The sequence below is a fragment of the Trachurus trachurus genome, assembly GCF_905171665.1.
Source record: "Trachurus trachurus genome assembly, chromosome: 11".
NCBI lineage: Eukaryota > Metazoa > Chordata > Actinopteri > Carangiformes > Carangidae > Trachurus > Trachurus trachurus.
In genome coordinates this window covers 12,080,542-12,100,123 of record NC_139904.1, presented here as the reverse complement: position 1 = coordinate 12,100,123, position 19,582 = coordinate 12,080,542, and the positions used below count along the sequence as shown (strand labels likewise).

Here is a 19,582-nt window from a genome sequence, read left to right as displayed (position 1 = left end):
ATAATAACGGAACGTTACGGGACAGAGTTGTTTTAGAGGTAAATACAGAGACTGCTTGCTGGAAAACTGTCCTCGACAGGAACGCGCATCAGCGGTTTTGCATGAATTTACCTCTAAAACAACTCTGTCTCGTAACGTTCCGTTATTATCTCATAGCGTGGTGAATGTGCAGGTCACAACTTGTCCACCAGAGCGTTTTGGAGTTGTTGGATTGTGTATTTGATGAGTTTGATGAGGGAAACCAAGAAATCCCGTTAGCCTCCATAGAGTAGCTCTGAGCAGCTCGCGGTTCTGCTCCAACGTTCTAAAAATAGCTTGCACCGATAATTAAAGGTAACGAACCTACTGCTATGACTATAGGGATTATGGCAATGGGCCAATTTGCCAAAATGTTGAACTATCGCTTTAAATTTTAGACATTGCCAGAGTTACAGCTGTCTTCAGAAGGAGCTAACAAGTTCTGTTAGTGTTGTTAGCAGATTGTAGGCGTTCAGTGTTTCTGCCACATGGACGGGGATGCTCATGGTTTGCTTGTATTTGTTTCACAGTAGAATTTTAAGCATCTGAAAGTGTGAAAAAGACTCCAACACAGGTCTCTTAATAAATCAATTAAAGCTCATTTATTTTAAGTAATTTTGGAAAAATGAAATTCCCCTCGGAGATGAGTAAAGTATCTTGCAGCTCATTGTTAAACACAAACATTGTCATCCTGGATGTCATGTCAACGTGTGTGACATCATCGAGTCACTCTGCGTGTCGTTCCCTGTAGAAACATGCCAGTGGCCAGGACCTGTTCATGAAGGTGTGTGACCACCTCAACCTGCTGGAGAAGGATTACTACGCCCTGGCCATCTGGGAGACGCCAACCATGAAGGTGAGCCGGAAAGTGTCAGTCAGTAATAATCGGCATCAGAAAAAAACGTTTCCAACTGGCTCAGTATGATGAAACTCAGTCCCTACAGTCGCTCAAAGGTTGAAGCTTGAACAGTTTTGACCTGGCAACAAGTTCAGAATTTAAATAGTGACCTTGGTAGTGTGTGAAGTTGTGTGAGAAGAGTTGTGCTCCCAATGCAACAACAACCAGGAGCTCTGTGTTCACCATAATGGTTGAGAGAAGTAGTGTTTCTCCTTCACTGGCTCAGTCGGTCTCTCTCTGCAGTGTCTGAGCTTGGATCTGTCATCAGCTCTCCCTCTCCACCAGCCTCCTCCTCCTCCTCCTCCTCCTCCTCCTCCTCCTCCTCCTCCTCCTCCTCCTCCTCCTCCTCCTCCTCTCTCTCTTTTCATTAACTGGTATATTGTTTTTGGCTTGTCCGTCCGTCTGACCCATTGTCACAGACATGACATGTCAGCAGTACGTTGACAACTTCTTTTTAGCTTTTGCACAAACATTCACAAGGATTCAAATTTTCATTTTCAATTTTATTTTTGGTGGTCAGTGGTTAAGGTCAGAGTGACATCACAAAATGTGTTTTTTGTGTCTTGTGAATGCAATATTTCTATAAAGCTTTAAGGCTTCTTCAAATGTAGCACAAATGTTCACCAGGACTCAAAGATGTAGCTTTAAACTAGTCTGAGTGGCGCTATATCCACACTGAACAAAAATATAAATGCAACACTTGTTTTTGCTCCCATTTTTCATGAGCTGAACTCAAAGATCTAAAACTTTTTCTATGTACACAAAAGGCCTATTTCTCTCAAATATTGTTCACAAATCTGGCTAAATCTGTGTTAGTGAGCACTTATATTCTTATACTTATAATCCATCCACCTCACAGGTATGGCATAGCAAGATGCCGATTAGACAGCATGAATATTGCACAGGTGTGCATTAGGCTGGCATCAATAAAAGACCACTCTAAAAGGTGGATGGATTATAAAGGAGAAGTGCTCACTAACACAGATCTAGACAGATTTGTGAACAATATTTAAGAAAAATAGGCCTTTTGTGTATATAGAAAACATTTTAGATCTTTGAGTTCAGCTCATGAAAAATGGGGGCAAAAACAAAAGTGTTGCGTTTAAATTTATGTTCAGTGTAGTTTTGTTTTTCAAATCAATCAGCCGCCGATTGCGTCCACAGCTGAATGGATCGTTTGGACAGGCAGAGCACAGGCAGCAGTGTTGTGCGTGTTCACATTTCTGAAGAGCTGAAACTAAAAGGTTACAAATGAACACGTTTCCCTCTGTTTTACTAAGTGAGCTGCCCTGAGCTGTTCTTGTTCCCAAGAACCTCCTCATACCCATCTACCCTCCTCCCCATCATCACTGTCGCACTACTGTAGACTGCTAAAGAGGCAAATGAGACCAATGTGAGTGAACGTTTTAAGACTCACTCTGTGTGTCGTAGTCAAAACATATCAGTTTGCAAAATGCAATTCAGCTCGATTGATAGTTATTCTTTATCACATAAAAAAGAGGTGCATTATTTGGTCAAAATTAACTACATAAATGACGCAGCAGCTCAAATAAATAAAATCGGGTAAAATCGGGTATGTTTTCTGGTGGTGACGCACAGTGATCGATACAAGAAGACTGATTAGCTACAAATGGATTTGTTGAGTTCATCAAAAAACATGAGCATGTGTAATGACCATGCTTTTGGCAGGTACTGTAGGGGCAGACCGACTGAGTACAACTGGTAACTACAATAATATCTAAGGCTGTACATGCACTGGATAAGTTATAAGTTGTTGTTGCAGTTCAGCAATGATATACAGTATTCAATGAGAACAGATATGGCGGGTCTATCTGATGGTAAGATGAACCTCAGTGCTGAAGGACTGACAGCGTGTGATGATGATGATGATGTCAAACCTCTTGCTTCATCTGTCGTGTCTCTCAATCAGACTTGGATGGACCTGACCAAGGAGATTCGCCGGCAGGTACATGGTGAGTTCAACTACACCAAAAAAAAAAAGTGTTTGCATGTTGACATCTTTACAACTCTTTCATTACGCCGACACCTGCTCTTTTTTTTCTTCCTGTAGGTGGGAACTACAGTTTCACCTTCAATGTGAAATTCTATCCACCGGACCCGGCCCAGCTGTCTGAAGACATAACAAGGTACCTCATGAGTTACACTGTTTTTTATCAACTACAGCCTGCAAACATTAATTTATCAAAAGCTCAATGTGGAAAAGCTGTATGAGGAGAAATCCCAGTATTAATTTCAATTAATCATTAAGGATTAAAATACCAGATGTTCCTCAGCACTTGAATGTTTTCAGTTAATGTCTCATTTGTTTTTAAGATTTTCTGTACTGCAGTTTATGCTTGAGAACAATCAATCACACGTAACTTCAAAACACTGAGAACAACACAAACAAAGCCCAAGACATCAATATGAAGAAATGCAACAGTTCAGTTATTTCACCAACAAACTAGTTCAGTAGTATTGTCAGAGAAATAAACTCACATCAAGTTTAACACAATAAATGTTTGCTTGCTAAACATTCTTTAGCTCCTCTATTTAAAAGTACAGTGTTCATTCATCATCACCAGCCTTGACATCAGGGCTGATATTTTAAGTCTCTGTGGTAAAATGTGGTCCTATAGTGGTGGTCTGAATACTTCCTACAACGTGATCCCAACCTCCAAGATACATGAAACATTCAGGTGTGTAGTTGAGACCAACAAGACCTCCAAAATTATCTCGTGGACAAGTTGTGACCTGCACATTCACCACGCTATGAGATAATAACAGAGAGTTACGAGTTGTTTTCAAGGTAAATTCATGAAAAACCGCTGATGCACGTTCCCGTCGGGGGCAGTTTTTCAGCAAGCAGTCTCTGCATTTACCTCGAAAACAACTCTGTCTCGTAACGTTCTGTTATTATCTCATAGCGTGGTGAATGTGCAGGTCACAATTTGTCCACGAGAGTGTTTTGGAGTTGTTGGATTGTGTATTTGATGAGTTTGATGAGGGAAACCAAGAAATCCCATTAGCCTCTGTAGCGTAGCGTAGCTCTGAGCAGCTTGCGGCTCTGCTCCGCCGTTCTAAAAATAGCTTGCACTGACAATTAAAGGTAACGAACCTACTGCTAAGACTATAGGGATTATGGCAATGGGCCAATTTGCCAAAATGTTGAACTATCCCTTTAAAGTATGAGTTAACCATAATGAAATCAAGCATCACTGAGGCCTGTGCAGACGAGAGCTCAGTCCTGAACACTGATCAGTAGTTTGACAAAGAAATCTTAACTCATGCTCAGTCATGCCCCCCTCCTATGTTCTCATTGTTGCACTGTTATATTTAATTTTAGTCACAGTTTCAGATCCACCACTATGTGTGTGTGTGTGTGTGTGTGTGTGTGTGTGTGTGTGTGTGTGTGTGTGTGTGTGTGTGTGTGTGTGTGTGTGTGTGTGTGTCCTGCTAATGTGGTTGTCTGCCCTGCCCTGATTGTTTTCATGGCTCATTGTCTTCCCCTCCCCTGTGTATTTAGTCTCTGTTCTCTCCTCCCTCTGTGCCAGCTCTGCTGCTCGTTCCCTTGTGTCCGGCCTTTAAACAGTGCCCAGTGTTAAGTGATGCTTGGTTTGTGATTGATGTTGCTCTACTCCTTGTTCACCTGCAGTTGTGCATCTTTCCTTTGGTTTCCCAGACCGTTGAAGAAACTTCGAAGCACACGTCAGTCTTTCTCTTATGCAATACAGAAAATGGATTTTCCACTCACATGTGATTTCCTGTTTGTGCATTGAAGGTACTACCTGTGTCTTCAGCTGCGGAAAGACATCCTGCAGGGCCGCCTTCCCTGCTCTTTCGTCACCTTGGCCCTGCTGGGCTCCTACGCCCTGCAGTCAGAGCTGGGCGAGTACGACCCCGAGGTGCACGGCAGTGAATACGCTAAGGAGATGAAAATGGTCCAGGGTCAGACCAAGGAGCTGGAGGACAAAATGATGGAGCTGCATCACACGTACAGGTAAACGTACAGGTTTCAGATTCAAAGTTTCACCAACAGCAGTAATTTTACATGAGTACACAAGGGCTTAGGCTTTGAAACTTTCTTGGTAGTAATGTAAAAAATAATGAATTGCCACATGGCCATCTACCTTTATACATTTTGGATCTTTAGAAGAACTATACAAGGCATAAGTAATCCGTGAAGCAGAGATGAAACTCTCCCTAAAAACTGCTTTCTGCTGTGGTGTTGTGGTGTGGCAGGGCGATGACTCCGGCCCAGGCGGACCTGAGCTTCCTGGAGAACGCCAAGAAGCTGTCAATGTACGGAGTGGACCTCCACCAGGCCAAGGTGAGATCAACTCCTCTCTGTTGTTAAATGCTGGGGGGAAAAAAACAAGTGGAAATGCCGTGTTTTCATCCGTGAAAAGCGCACATGCAGGAAGCAGGAAGACTTAGTGGATCGTCAGGTCCTACAGCAGAAATCAGGTCAATGTGCGTTTGCATCAGAGCAGGGATTTAAACCAAATATAGAAGCAGGAAGTTTTAGTGGACTGCACTGCCCTCTGGTGGAGATGGGGTGGGAACTACAAGGAGGGAACTCCATCCAAACAGCTGCTGCAGATGCAAATACAGTGGAGAACAACCCTACTGCTTGTAGCACTATAAAGAAGTGAACTTTCAGAGATGTGGTGTTTACTAGATCATATCATAGAGACAAAAGTTTCCAAAGATAATCCAGTCAAGAAAAACAATTCATTGTGTTAACTTGTGATTGAGCACTGACTTGGTTGGTGGTGGAACAAACCAACACCTCTACTCTTAAGTCCACTTAAGATCAGTTTCAACAGTTTCTCTCCAAAGATTTTGAATATATTTTAAAATCCTGGGGTGTTCGGTCGCATCCCATGTTGGCATGGTCTGAATCCATGATCGACAGTATGAATCCTGACTGAGATGAGCTTTACTGCATGTCATTCCCTCAGCCTCTCTTTACTGTCAAATAAAATCTTTTTTATCTCTTTTTTTAGAGCATAAAATATATCCAAAATACTGTATATCTAAAATCTTTTCAATGGTCTTTAAAACACTATACGGTCTTGGGCCCAGACACATATCTCAGATCTACTTGTAACAGAACTACAAGTACTGTACTAGAACTACTACAGTATATGATGATTAAGATTTTTGCTATAGTCTACCAGCTCTAGTTTAGCTCCAGCCTGTGTCCTCTGTCTCACTCCCTGTCTTTCCTGTCTGTCTCTACTTTCACTATAAAAAATACCCAGTGCAGTTTGTTTAAAACAAAACAAAAAAATCTTCACTGTCTGAAATCTGCAGCTCCTTTGTTTCTCTCTCTGTCTGTCAGGATCTGGACGGTGTGGACATCATGCTGGGCGTTTGCTCCAGTGGTCTGATGGTTTACAAAGACAAACTGAGGATCAATCGTTTCCCGTGGCCCAAAGTCCTGAAGGTCTCATATAAACGCAGCAGCTTCTTCATTAAGATCAGGCCGTCTGAGGTACACAGTGTTTTCACATCGGCACACATTCATCCACCAGTAATCTACTCTCTTTACCAGTTACTCATTCGTCAAACATTTGATTTCCAACAGGTGGAACAGTATGAGAGCGCGATTGGCTTCAAACTCCCCAATTACAAGGCGGCCAAGAAGCTATGGAAAGTGTGTGTGGAGCATCACACCTTCTTCAGGTGGGTGTTGTGTCATTCAGGCTTACATGGACAGTTTTAAAAGGTTTCAAATAGGTTTGGTTTAAATCAATCTGTTTGGAGATTTCAGCTTGAGCGTATACATGAGTTACAACTGGTTGAAAAACAAATGTTTCGAACGTGCGCGCAGCTGTGAGTGATTGCGTTACTAATACTATGATTGCAAACATATTGATTACGGAAGTGCTACAGCTGTGCCAAAAACACAACAGAAACATGGAAATACATGGTTTGTTGAGCGCAGTCTTTGCTGTTATAATATTTCTCTTTATTAAACAGCAGCGTGACATAATATGCCGACTTTTAGAAACCAGCATTAGGAGAAGGAGAGAGAGCCTTTTGGAGTCAGGAGTGCTTATGCAATATGTGGCCGGCGTAATAATATTTTGATCTTTTAGTTTGTCCAGTAGTAAATAGGTTTCTCTTGAAGTCCATCTGGGGGCGGTGGATTTCTTGCTTGACATTTTCGCTTGAGTGGCAGCCAGGTACGGCTCATGCATGCTGAAGCGTGCGTGCGTGCGTGCGTGCGTGCGTGCGTGCGTGCGTGCGTGCGTGCGTGCATGAGTACGTCAAGTCCTGAGCAGAGATGGCAAAAGTACCCTGATTCTTTACTTGAGTAGAAGTAAAAGTACCTGTGTAAAAAAACGACTTAAGTAAAAGTGAAAGTACTGATCCAAATATCTACTCAAGTAAAAGTAAAAAGTATCTATTTCCATTGCACGATTCACTGCAAAGCAAATAACCACACAAATCCATTTCATCAATGTTATTGTTTAAACAAACATTGTTCACATAGCCTAAGTTAAGGTGCGTTCACACCGGACCTTTTATTTTTGTCCCTGTTGCTCGTATCGCTCCGAAAAAAAACGCTCCGACACAAGATGTTTCCTAATGTACTTTACTATGGTCAATCGTAGGCATTTGTATTGTACACTTAAGGTTTACACATCACACTTATGAACATTAAATTTTGGACCAGGATTGGCTTCTAAACTGTGGTGTCACAAATCATGCTCGTATACCAATTAATAATCTTGTGGATTGAGACACTTTAGGGGGGTTATTATTTATGGCCCTTTTCAACTAGCGCGGCTCGGCTCGACACGTCTCTAGTGTCTAGAGAATTTGTTTTGTTTTGTTTTTTTTGGCTTTTCCACTAGTACTCAGCTTTAATTTTATTTTGCCGTAATTTTATTTTGCCACGGAAACCCTGATATATATAAAAAAAAAAAGTAACGAGCATTTATTACTGATATTTGCGTTAAAAATTTACTGAGTAAAAGTAAAAAGTTGTCAGAAAAATAAATACTTCTAAAAGTACAAAGTACCTGACAATTCTACTTAAGTACAGTAACGAAGTATTTGTACTTTGTTACTTGCCATCACTGGTCCTGAGCATGCACAGAACGAACGCAGCCAGAAATCAACTTGTTTCATGGTATTATGACAGAACACTTTAGAGAAGGTTTAAACTTCTGTAACCCCTTCAAACTGATTCTAATTTCAATCGGTTTGGTGTAATTGAGACGGTTTGAGGTGTTTATATTAAAGCAGAAGTGAGTGATCCGGTCGTTTTCGCTAATGCTGCGTTCCAGGCAGGCTTTTGAAATCGTAAATTACAGCTTCAAGTCACAACTTACGACTTTGTAGCGTTCCAGGCAACCCACTCGTGTTTTTCCGACCTGTTTTACCGGTGAAAGTCACTATAACGGCCACTCGTAACTTCCGACCGGTGAAGTCGTACCAGATCGAACTGGTACGACTTCACGGTCGGAAAAATATGAGTTTCCTTGAACGCACCATAACAGTCCTCGTCGCTACGTCACCACATTCACGGCGTTCCTTGGCTGCACACACAGCCCTGCATGCCGTTCTCTCTCCTCATTGGATAAAAACTGTAGGATACGATAAATGTTTTCTCTTCGGCTCAGAGCAGAGCAGAGGGACTGAGAGACCCGTGATTCAGTCCAAACACTCTATGTAAGTGATTGCTGTCGGAAGATATAACTATTTAAGACTTATATTAACACAAATATATCACTCACTTCTGCTTTAAGTATTTTCAATCATTATTCAAGTATTTGAAACCGTTTAAAGCTGTCCATGTAAACCCACCTACTGTTGGACGTAACTTCCTGTGTGGCCCAGATCAGAGGATGACGACCGGTGTTCTCTGTGTACAGGCTCACCTCCACCGAGATGGCCACCACTCCCAGGAAGTTCCTCGCGTTGGGCTCCAAGTTTCGCTACAGCGGTCGAACTCAGGCTCAGACCAGACAGGCGAGCTCTCTGATCGACAGACCGGCTCCTCTGTTCCAGCGCTCATCCAGCAAGAGGAACTCCCGCAGCCTGGATGGAGGTGTGTGTCTGTCTGTGTGTATTTGTTGGGCTCAATCGGGAGCTGAGTGTCCTCATGTCTCATATTACCGGTTATATTTGTGGTATGAAAACACTTAAATCAGATGAATAAGGTCATTTAACAACTTTACACTGTATAAAGTGGCACCTTTAAAACAACCACAGAAGTTGATCGTGGTTGTAGTCATAATTAATATGTAAACATTAATGCTAAATGTCTGGCATTTCTACAATGACTCTGTGAAGCGAGTGTGAAACCAGTAACGTTTTCATTTCTAGATCAGTGCCAACTCTTTCAAGCTTTTCTTAACACCACACTCACATGTCATGTAGGCTATACTAATCACTGAATGAGGTATTGTAAGTGTAACCACCAGTGTAATGTAAAACTTGGATTCAGATGATGTGTTAAAACTTTCTTATTGTCTAATACAACAGGGAAATGACACAAATGCAATGATACACACAATCCAATAAACACACAACAAACAGAAAACACTATATATAAAAACACAATGACAACTTCTAGCACTAAAAATGACAAATTTACCCGTACAGATTTCCCAGGGTTATTGACACAGAAGTTTATTATTGAAAGAAATTATGCAGGTTTAAAGAATGGAAAGAAGAGATGAGGCTGACACTGCTGTGATTTTTTTTTTTTTATCTCAAATGACCTGTTGCAGTCTAAACTCAAAGCATCCTTCAAGGATTTAAACTTGGTGCAGACATCAGGGCAGATGGCTGCAGAGGCCGCTGTCGTCAGGTTTTTATGTCTTTTTATGCCACAGACAGACAACATCTGGCGACTGTTGTTTTTTTTTTATTCTGGAGGCTGAACTCGTGCTCTTCTGCCTCAGTGGAGACTTGAATTTGCTTTAAATGTCACATCAGTATGAGTATAGACTATATTAGCTATGATACATACAGTACAGTAGGCCCCACCCTCACAGATAAGCAGTGTTGCTATTGAATGGATGGACTTGGGGCAGAGTTTTTGAAGTTGAGGAACATTTCTCACTTTGACGTGATCGCAGGTGGACAGGACTCTGTGAACATGAGATTTCCTGATTTCCTTCCAACCCCGGCTTCACAGCGGCGTGGCTGCAGCAGCCCTCTGCGTCCTGGTCTCAGACACACTCCAGAGCCTCCTGTCAGCAACGGGCTCAGTGAGACGTGTTGTTGTTCAGACGGAAGTTTAGCTCCCTCCACAATGTCTGTGCACACACACACACACACACACAGTACTGTAGAAGAGGTTTTGTTACCTTTTTTTTTGTATAGAGTAGTTAATTGTCCAGTTGATGTTTGTCCATGCGTTGGTTTTCTTAATGAAGTCCCAGTGGCTCATTGTAGAGAATTGGGAAATCGTTACCTCAGTCCATCGTCTTCTCCTCCACTCTGTTTTCTTACGGCAGGAAAAGAGAAATTGGTTGTTGCCCCTGCACCACTGGGCTCCTTCAAAGCTTAGGATTAGTGTTGTTGTTGTGACTGCCTCTCGTCTCCACTGTGTGAGGAAATGTGGCATCACACCTCACCCCATCACAGATCAATAGGAAAGGATCACAGGAGCTTTTTCAGTGCAATATCATACATATACAGACTTTGCCTTTGTTCTCTCTGCAATACAAGCATTATGTAACTAAGTGTGTACAACATCTGTACTTTTTTATGTTGTGGTGAGAACACAGACCATGCAGCCACACCGCATAGAGCGCTCCCGCTGTTAATATTTAATAACCTGCTTTTCCTGCCCTGTTCATGTACCCGCATTCATTTTCTAGTTCACAGTATCTTAACCACAGTGTTTGAGGAAAATGCTGCGTTCAAAATCATGCCTTCTACCTGTTTTGTTGCTGGCGGTGCATCTCATAGATGCGCTCCGGACTACAAAAACAAAACTAAAGCTGCGTGTCGTTGCAGTTTTAAGCACAAGAGAACTTTTTTTTCTTCTTTTTTTTCTATCCCCAGAAAAGCAGACAAAACAAAACTGTAAAACTTCTGTGTTTCCTCTGAGCGATGTTATGTGAAGCGGGGTTTTCTTATTCCAGTCAAACATGGCAATGGATTTACAGCATCTGAACTATTGAGATGATTCGATTGCATTCACAGCAACAGCCATTGTTGTATTAAATCCAAGGCTACAAGGCATCTGATTTACATAATAATATATGAATACATTAGTTTTTTATCATTATCTCCACTCTCTATCCACCACAGCAATGGCTTCCACCCCCGACAACAAATCCACTCGTCCGGTCAGCGCCCCCGTTATGTCACCGGTGTCTCCCGGCGAGGCATCCCCGTCGCCGCTGCTGCACATCCTGCCTCGCCTCGACCACCACGACGGCTTCACACCTAAAGGGCGCCGCTCGGCAGACAGGAGGGCAGAGTTAAAGAAGGAGAGTCGCCATGCCGAGCACGGCAAGAGCCACAGCCCCAGGCCGGAGTCCACCCCAGAAATCAAGGTAGCGACACCTCACTGTGTGTTTAATGTGTTTAACGGCGCTGAGCATAGTTTTACCAAAAGGTTTCCAGGGTTAGTTAGTTGTCGCTCCATGTGGAAACAGGACTGTTGTGTGGTACTGATCCTGATGTGTGAGCTTTGTCTGTGCTACCAGACAGTGGCCAGGAGAGAGCGGAGGCACTCCCCCTCTGTGACCACCGCCAACGGGGAAAGAGAGAAAAAGAGTCAGGTTTGTTTGCTTGATGCATGATCAGACCGAAGCAGCGCTGGGACCTGCTCCACCAGATAAACAGTGACACTATTATACACACATTTGTATGAAGGGTCCAAAAGTCTGAGCTTTAAAAGTAGCTACAACTTTTTCATCAAAACAATTCATTTTTCAAAAATAATACATCCACAGAACGTCTAGAGGGGTGCAGAATAAAAGTATTCATTTTACTGAAACACAATGTAGGCTATAGTATAGAAATAACTGTTTTATACATTTAGACGGGTCCAAAATATATAGATATTTACATCTGGTCATGGGCGGCGCGTAATGGAGGCAAATGTTATGCTGGAAAATTGTGAAATTACCTCTCTCTTGAAAATTATGGCAATCACAGTGTTTCCCATACGTTCATTTATTCGTGACGGCCCGCCACAAATGAATTACGTCAGCCACAAATAGATTTTTCGGCTTTTGGCTCAACCAACGCAATATCGTTCTGTTCATTGATCTCCGCATAGCGCTCTCTCTCCGTTATTGGCGTTCACACACACACACACACACAGAAGCGCGCATGCATGACAGCAGTGCGCGGTAAAAGCAAAACTCATTATGGTCCGATCAACTCCCCCCCACCGTCGGTCGGACGATCCGAATGATCTGACCACCCACCACAGTCCCCACTGTTTGCATGTTTGGTGAGGAGGAGGTTTCATACTACAGCCGGATCAGGACCCAAAACCAGACCCCAAACCTCTGGAAGAGCTCCGGAGGAACTTGTTGAACACCAGAGAAGTCCAAGGAGTCCTAACGTTCCCGGACCTGTTCTCAGATCATGCGTCAGGTTTCGTCCCTGCAGCAAGAATACAAACTTTCATTTAAGTAGAGAGGAGACAAGCACCAATAATCAAAACAATTGTGTTGCATTCAGAACAAATGCTAAATAGGAGCATCTTCACAAGGAGTCTCAGACTTTTGGATCCATATATTATACAGGTTTATTGCTATAAATTGTTAATTTATCATTATTATCATTATTACTACTACGTGTTATTATTATTATCATACTGGTAACTCTGTCTTTCCTTTGATGGGGAGCAGCACTCTCCTCAGGACAAAACAAAGGCAGAGGTTGGGCGAGTGAGGAAGGTTAGCATGTTCCTGAGCCGGCACACAACCCTCATCCATGCATCAGTTACACATCTTAAGACTTTTAATTTGCGTTTCTGTTTCTATCACTGCACAGACACTGAGCTCTCTGATGGATGGACTGTCCTGTGGTTTCTGTTTGTCTTTCTGTGAAGGCTCGTTCACGCGCCACCACTTTACTTTGCTCTCTGGACCAAGGAGAAATCTTATCGATTTGTCTGGTCGCTTGTGATCCCCTGCAACTGTTTGACAAAAAAATATGTTGCATTATATAAAAAGAAAACAGATTTCTCCTTCTCAAGAAGCAAACATCGAGTTATACTGGTTCACAAATTAACGTACTGAGAGAGGATACTCATACTCACATCTGTTCATGTCTGTTCAGGAAAAAGCCCATTACAGCCAGTCCCTCCAGGAGTTTGCCTTGTTTGCAAAATATGATGATGTTGATCTTTATTGTCTGTCAGAGTGAACAGGTGAGAGGAGTCTGATGACCGTAGATTTTAGGATAGTGAATCGAGATGAGACGCCGTTTCCACCGAGAACTGGCTTTGCACTGCGTCATTTGAATGTTTCCACCTCTTTGATGTGCAAAACACTAAACACTAAAGGTCAGGAAATTATTTATACCTAAAATATAATGATAGAATAGATGGTTGTGATATTACATGCTGATTATCAACCAACCCTACGTTTCACTTTACTTTGTCCACACACCTGCAGTAGATTTATTATGTTGCCAGACAGAGAGTCAGGGTCCAAACTAAGAGTGGGCCGCACATTTCTAAGTGAACTCATGCGGTATGTATCTATAATCTTTCAGTCAGTCATGATCAAGTCTGATTGACATCTGGTAATTTTCACAGAGAAAGAAAACAGCTGGAAGTTAATGTGTTTTTCAAATGTGCAAATTCCTGAAGCGACTCCTCCAGCAGACGCACACCGACGCTCCTCCTCCTGCACACTGCACTGCAGCAGCCTCTGCATGCACAGCATGTAACCTCCACAACCGGCAGCCACTGTGTATCTGCCTGGCTTCTCATACACACAGTTGTGCGTGTGTGTTTCCTGTGTGTGTGTTTGAGCGAGTGTGTGTGTGTGTGTGTGTTACTGAATTCTGAATTCAGTCCCCCGCTGAGCTGGGCATCCTGAGAGCTGCAACCCCATAGTGTTTTTATTTTTCTGTGTTTCTTGTCGTTGTCAAAGCTGCTCGCTGCAAATCAAATATTAAAATGTCTGAATCAGTCCTGCATTATTTCCAACCAGCTCTTCCCTTTCTCCTAATCTCCCACAGAAAAGAGCTAAGAAACTTGAGGGCGAAACTATTTATATCAGACATAGCAATTTAATGCTGGAGGTTCGTATCTTCAGTCTTCAGATGTCTGTTCTGGCCGTTTGTCTTCATGTTTTTCTTCTTGCATGGACTTTGTTGTTGATTTTTCTCTTTTTGCTTTGCTTCTTTTTACTCCTCTCTTTCTTTCTCTTCATTTCTTGCCTTGTTTTCAGCTTAACCCCAAAGGCTTGGCATGCACTATTTTCCTCTCTGATTCTCATGCAAGTAGCTTCACTTCACTCTGACATCGTCTCAGTCATTTCTATAGTTTCACTGTGTGAAATATATATGATTGGGAAAGATCTTGTTTCAGGTTAATGTTTAGAGTGATTCTGCTGATTGGTCTCTGGTGCTATGTAAAAACATACAACTAATAAACAAGTGAGATTGAGAGATATTACCTCAATGGCACTTGCAGTTAAAGTCAAAGATATGTTTACAGTATGAGCCTATTTTTAATAATGTAAAGATACGGTGAAGCATAACAGTAAAGAGACAAGTGTATTTTAAGCCCAGGTTGTAGGGGGAGGCAGAGCAAACATAGGTGTTGCCATGAGAGAAGGGAGAAGCAAAAAAAAGAGGCTGTGGATGAACCTCAGGTACAGAGAGCAGCCTGGACGAGGAGGTCAATCTCCACAGCAACCGGTTTCAGGCTTACTTCCTGTTTACTCTCCACATCTGGCTGGATGCCTCGTGTCTACTGGCTGCACAGGTGTCAGAAGTTTTACTCGCATGAGCTCACCAAATGGATTATTGTACCGAACTGCTGTGGTTCAGTGCACGCCATTAGAAATAATGAGTTTCAGAGCTACAGCATAAAAACACGGGCTTGCTCTCATTGCTCTGAGACCGTTTTATTTCTGCTGTAGCCCACTTCATAAATAATAATTTCACAGCTCACTCCCAAAAAACAGAATACGGAGTGGCTGGTGTGTAGTTTTGTGTGTGTCTGTGTGTGTTGTACACCTGGTTCATTCACACATGCCTTAAAGGTAAAAAAAACCCTGTGGTCAGCTGAATAATAGCAGCACTGCTCTGTGGTTCCTCTCCCAAGATTTAACATCACGTCCTGCTGCTTCTCTCAGCTGCAGGGATACAATTAAGTGAGTGATTTACCAGCGTTCCCGCTTTAAAGACAATTAACATGAAGGTTTTTTTATGTTGATTTAAACACCTCTAATAACCGGTTAATTCAAGTGGTTTCTTTACATTTGAAGCAGTACTTCATCATTACTGCTCGTTTGCTTCATGCGGTAAAATAAAAAAGTCTAAGACGCAGTCAGCTGGCTTTATGCTGCTTCATTTGAATGGATCTCCACCTGCTCCACTGCTATCTGCTGTGCACGCACGCACGCACACACACACACACACACACACACACACACACACACACACACACACACACACACACACACACACACACACACACACACACACACACACACACACACACACACACACACACAAAAGTCTAACACAGAGATGTGCAAAGCAAATTTCAAAAGGTCACAGTCCAGCTAGTGCCTGGGAAATGCCTTTATATTAAGAAATTCCTCACAACGTCATCAGGGGTTGTTTCCCCAGACAGATACAGTCGTCTGTACAGCTGTTCATGGCCTCATGATGAGTTCACTGACCATTGCATGTAGAGTTGTCAGGATATCGACTGTATTGTAAAGTAGCTTTACCAATCAAACCACTTTAAACTCCAGCTCCTAAATGAGTAAATGCGAGTGGAAACCCAAAACCAAAATAATCTGGACAAGGATTATGTCAAAGGAAGAGCTGTAAACCAGCCACTGAGTAGTTGTTTTGTCCTGTCGTCCAGTCATAAATGCAAAAGCAGCCTCCTAAGGACATGGCCACTGATTTTGGGACACAGCTAATGAGTAAAGCCTGGAAATAAAACGCAGCCATCATTGATGTTATTCATTTTACCTGAGGAAAAAAAGTCAAAATGGCTCCATTGAGTGAGAAGATTAAAACGTTTTTAAAAAAGGAGTTCTTTGTTCTTTCCCAGTCATGTATGTCCAAGTTATGTCACTAACTCTGCTGCTGTTCATATCGTCGGTCGGTCCTCCACTCTCTTCTCATTTGATTCATTCACCACATGTACCTGAACCGTGCGGTGCTCGTGCTGTGTTTACTGTCTGTGTGTGACTGTGTTGCTCTGATTACTGCCCTGATGACATCCTGTGCATTAAGGTTATACTTTCAGAAGAGAAGGGGCGACATGCATAACAATTTGATGCAACTCGTAGCGATGAACTTTCCCCACTAAAATCCAGTCTCTACAGCTCTTAAAAAGGCCACAACCTCAGTCTGCAAATTATGTGACATGTCACATCCAACTCCTCAAAAGATTGTCACAATCTTTTTTTTTCCCAGATCACAAACCCACATACGTGACGTGATGTGAATTCCAGCTGCATTTTTATCAATCAGCTACTTGAACTAGCCTTTAATTACGCTCTGACCCACCATCTAATGGATTAAAGAACAAAAAAGTTGACCTGAGGCCAAACTCTCCTGCCAACCCCTGAGATGTATATTCAACTTTTCTCAGTAACACAAGGGGGGAAAAAATGATTTCACACAAACAGCCTGAGGACACTTCATTTCTTCCACTTTCTTTCTTAATTTTCTGAACCTATCTTCTTATTCAGGGTGCAGACTCATTGTCACCTCATTTGAACCGAGATCGGACGTGCACGCTCCATCTCCACATGCAGGTTTTTTCAGAGTTTTGACATCTCGTCTCAAAGGCACTGATGAAAACCATAATCTGTGGGCCTTATTAGCACGAAATAATCAGGAGTAATCCTCAGCGCCTCCGCCAGCTTCTTCATTTCTGATATCACGACCCGCATGAGGGAGATTTAGAGAAGGCTGTAAACTCCAAATCTCAGTGGCTCAAATATGGATCAGGGATGACAGCAGGCAGATGCTGACTCCTCCCACGACAGTCTGGAGTCTGAAAAACATCTTCTCCCATGACCTCAGTGTGTCATTGGGACTGTACATGAAGTACACAAGGCCACACTGCATAAAAAAAACAATAATTTGTCAACAGATTAAAAAACTGCTTCTTTTCCTTTTTCCTTTTCTGGCTATTTATCTTCTTTCATCATATAAATATTAACTTTCTTCATGGTGGCATGTTCTTTTCAATCCTCCTTTCCTTCACATCTTATTCAATCATCCTATTTTGTCTCTTATCTTGTCACTTTATCCCTCCTCTTTCTCTACCTGGTCTAACTTTTACACTCTTGGTTGAAGGATGTGGATAAGACCCAGACTGAGATCATGCGTCACCACACTAGCATCAGTGAGCTGAAGAGGAGCTTCATGGAGTCGGTCCCGGAGCCTCGGCCCAGCGAGTGGGACAAGCGTCTTTCCACCAACTCGCCGTTCCGCACAGCGAGCATCAACGGGCAGCTGCAACCAGCGGTGAGTCCAGCAGAGAGTACACTACACTCATTATTGCCCTAGATATAATCCGTCCACAGTGGTTAGTCATCCTCATACACTCTTTCGGTCAAGTGGTGTGTTTCTTCATGTGATGTAATATGCTAGCAGCTCCCGCAGGTTCCCTTTTGAGATACAGTGTATGCTAAGCTAGGCTAGGCTAGGCTATGCATGTGGTGGACACACATGTCAAAAACTTCTAAAGTGTCAGACTGTTTCTTTAAACTCCAACATGTTGTGTGCTATCTTCAACTAGATATGAAACACTTAATATTTTGGTTCAATATTTTGGCAAATTCTCCTATTGCCCCATTGCCTTTAATTATTGGTGCATGTTGTTTTGAGATCAGCCGGGCAGAGACGTGAGCTGCTCAGCAAACACAATGGAGGTGAACGGTACAGGTCTCCTGCCCCTCATCAAACTCATCAAATACACAAATACACAAACCAACAACTCCAAAACACTCTTGTGGACAAGTTGTGATCTGCACATTCACCACGCTATGAAATAATCTAAAATAATGTAAAATGATGTAACATTACGACAAATGAAGCAAATACTCACAACTACAGTACTTGCTACTTGTCTGGAGTAGTTCCAGCTGCATTTGCCTCGAAAACAACTCTGTCTCATAAAGTTGTATTATTATTTCATAGCGTGGATTGTGTATTTGATGAAGGACAGGGGACCTGTACCGTTCACCTACCGTTCATTGTGTTCTCTCTCTCTGCCCCGCGGATCTCAAAAGAACATACACTGATAATTAAAGGTCATGAACCTACTGCTATGACTATAGGGATTATGGGAATAGACAAACTTGCCAAAATGTTCAACTATCCCTTTAACCACTGTATAATTTGTGTAGATCCCTCAGAGGGCCAACAAATTAAATCAAGACAGTTTTATTCTAATTCCCCGAAATATCTTTTTTCATGGCAGACAGTTTGACCTGCAGGTGTTAATAATAAAATGCATGTTGGCTGAGTTCCATTTAGCTGCATCAGCTTTACTGGACACCTGAACACAACAGAGATGTTAATGTTATTAAGTATCAATGGATCTTTTCCTACTATGATCAGAAATGTCCACAGTGAATAAGGGCTTCACCTGTACAGATGTTGACATGATGACATCTAACCAGATGTGTGTGTGTCTAAAGATGTTTAGGAAAAGATACAATATTAAAAGTATTCAATCTAGGCATTGTTGGTATTGTACTAGTGTATTCAGACAAATTCAATATCGTCTTCAGGTGCATATTCCTGCTATTTTTTATCAATGTGTACGAATCTGCATGTAATGTTTGGACAGGTTCATCTAGAGATGTTCACTACTCCTCCATCAGGTGGCGCTGTTGGCTCTCTCCATATCATTTCACTGCTTTAGCATGACAATAACTGCAGTCAGAGGGACTAGACACTTCAGTTTTTTTTTTCCATATTTGCCAACGTGGAGATGGTATGTGTGTGTGTGTGTGTGTACTGTATGTGTGTGTGCAGGGGAGGATGTCTGCAGTTGTACCTGCGCACAGAATAGTTGGTGGCGTGCCTGAGGTAAAGGTGCTCTGATCTAATGCTTTCTGGCCGTGGCTCCAGGAGGTCAACACTGCCCGGTGTTGTCCTCATGAACAGCAATAGAGAATGGCTCTGGAGGCTGCGGCCGTGGCGTGGCCCCACTGTGTTAACCAAGCAACAACAGACTGTGCTCAGCTGCAGCATAAAGGGTTCAGTATGCTTCAAACCAACCACAAGTGTTGCCCTGAGGACGTCTGAGGACAGAGGAGGTTGTAGTTGTTCTAAACGGCAACACTGTGTCTCAACCCGGATACTTCGGTCAGCACACTAATGTGTAGTACTGCTGTTGTGCACTCACCGCAAATGATGACAGCAGCATGTGACCGCGGTTATCGCCTGTCTTCCAGCTGCTTTGCTCAACTTGACTTAAAAACTCAACATTTTTTACTTTTCCCA

The 19,582-nt window shown here is 42.5% G+C and overlaps 1 protein-coding gene across 1 annotated transcript in view; it reads left to right on the top strand.

The window, feature by feature from the left end:
• The window catches only part of epb41a (erythrocyte membrane protein band 4.1a), a gene marked incomplete at its 5' end in the record, with an annotated part of 46,644 nt that overhangs the window by 2,758 nt on the left and 24,304 nt on the right, over nucleotides 1-19,582 (top strand). The window contains 13 exons of the mRNA XM_083982535.1: nucleotides 770-874; nucleotides 2,847-2,889; nucleotides 2,988-3,063; nucleotides 4,698-4,916; nucleotides 5,159-5,246; nucleotides 6,264-6,416; nucleotides 6,510-6,607; nucleotides 8,809-8,984; nucleotides 11,204-11,451; nucleotides 11,605-11,679; nucleotides 12,763-12,810; nucleotides 14,105-14,167; nucleotides 17,423-17,593. Of these exons, the coding sequence (XP_083838661.1) occupies nucleotides 770-874; nucleotides 2,847-2,889; nucleotides 2,988-3,063; nucleotides 4,698-4,916; nucleotides 5,159-5,246; nucleotides 6,264-6,416; nucleotides 6,510-6,607; nucleotides 8,809-8,984; nucleotides 11,204-11,451; nucleotides 11,605-11,679; nucleotides 12,763-12,810; nucleotides 14,105-14,167; nucleotides 17,423-17,593 (1,563 nt within the window). The remainder of the gene's footprint in view (nucleotides 1-769; nucleotides 875-2,846; nucleotides 2,890-2,987; nucleotides 3,064-4,697; nucleotides 4,917-5,158; nucleotides 5,247-6,263; nucleotides 6,417-6,509; nucleotides 6,608-8,808; nucleotides 8,985-11,203; nucleotides 11,452-11,604; nucleotides 11,680-12,762; nucleotides 12,811-14,104; nucleotides 14,168-17,422; nucleotides 17,594-19,582) is intronic.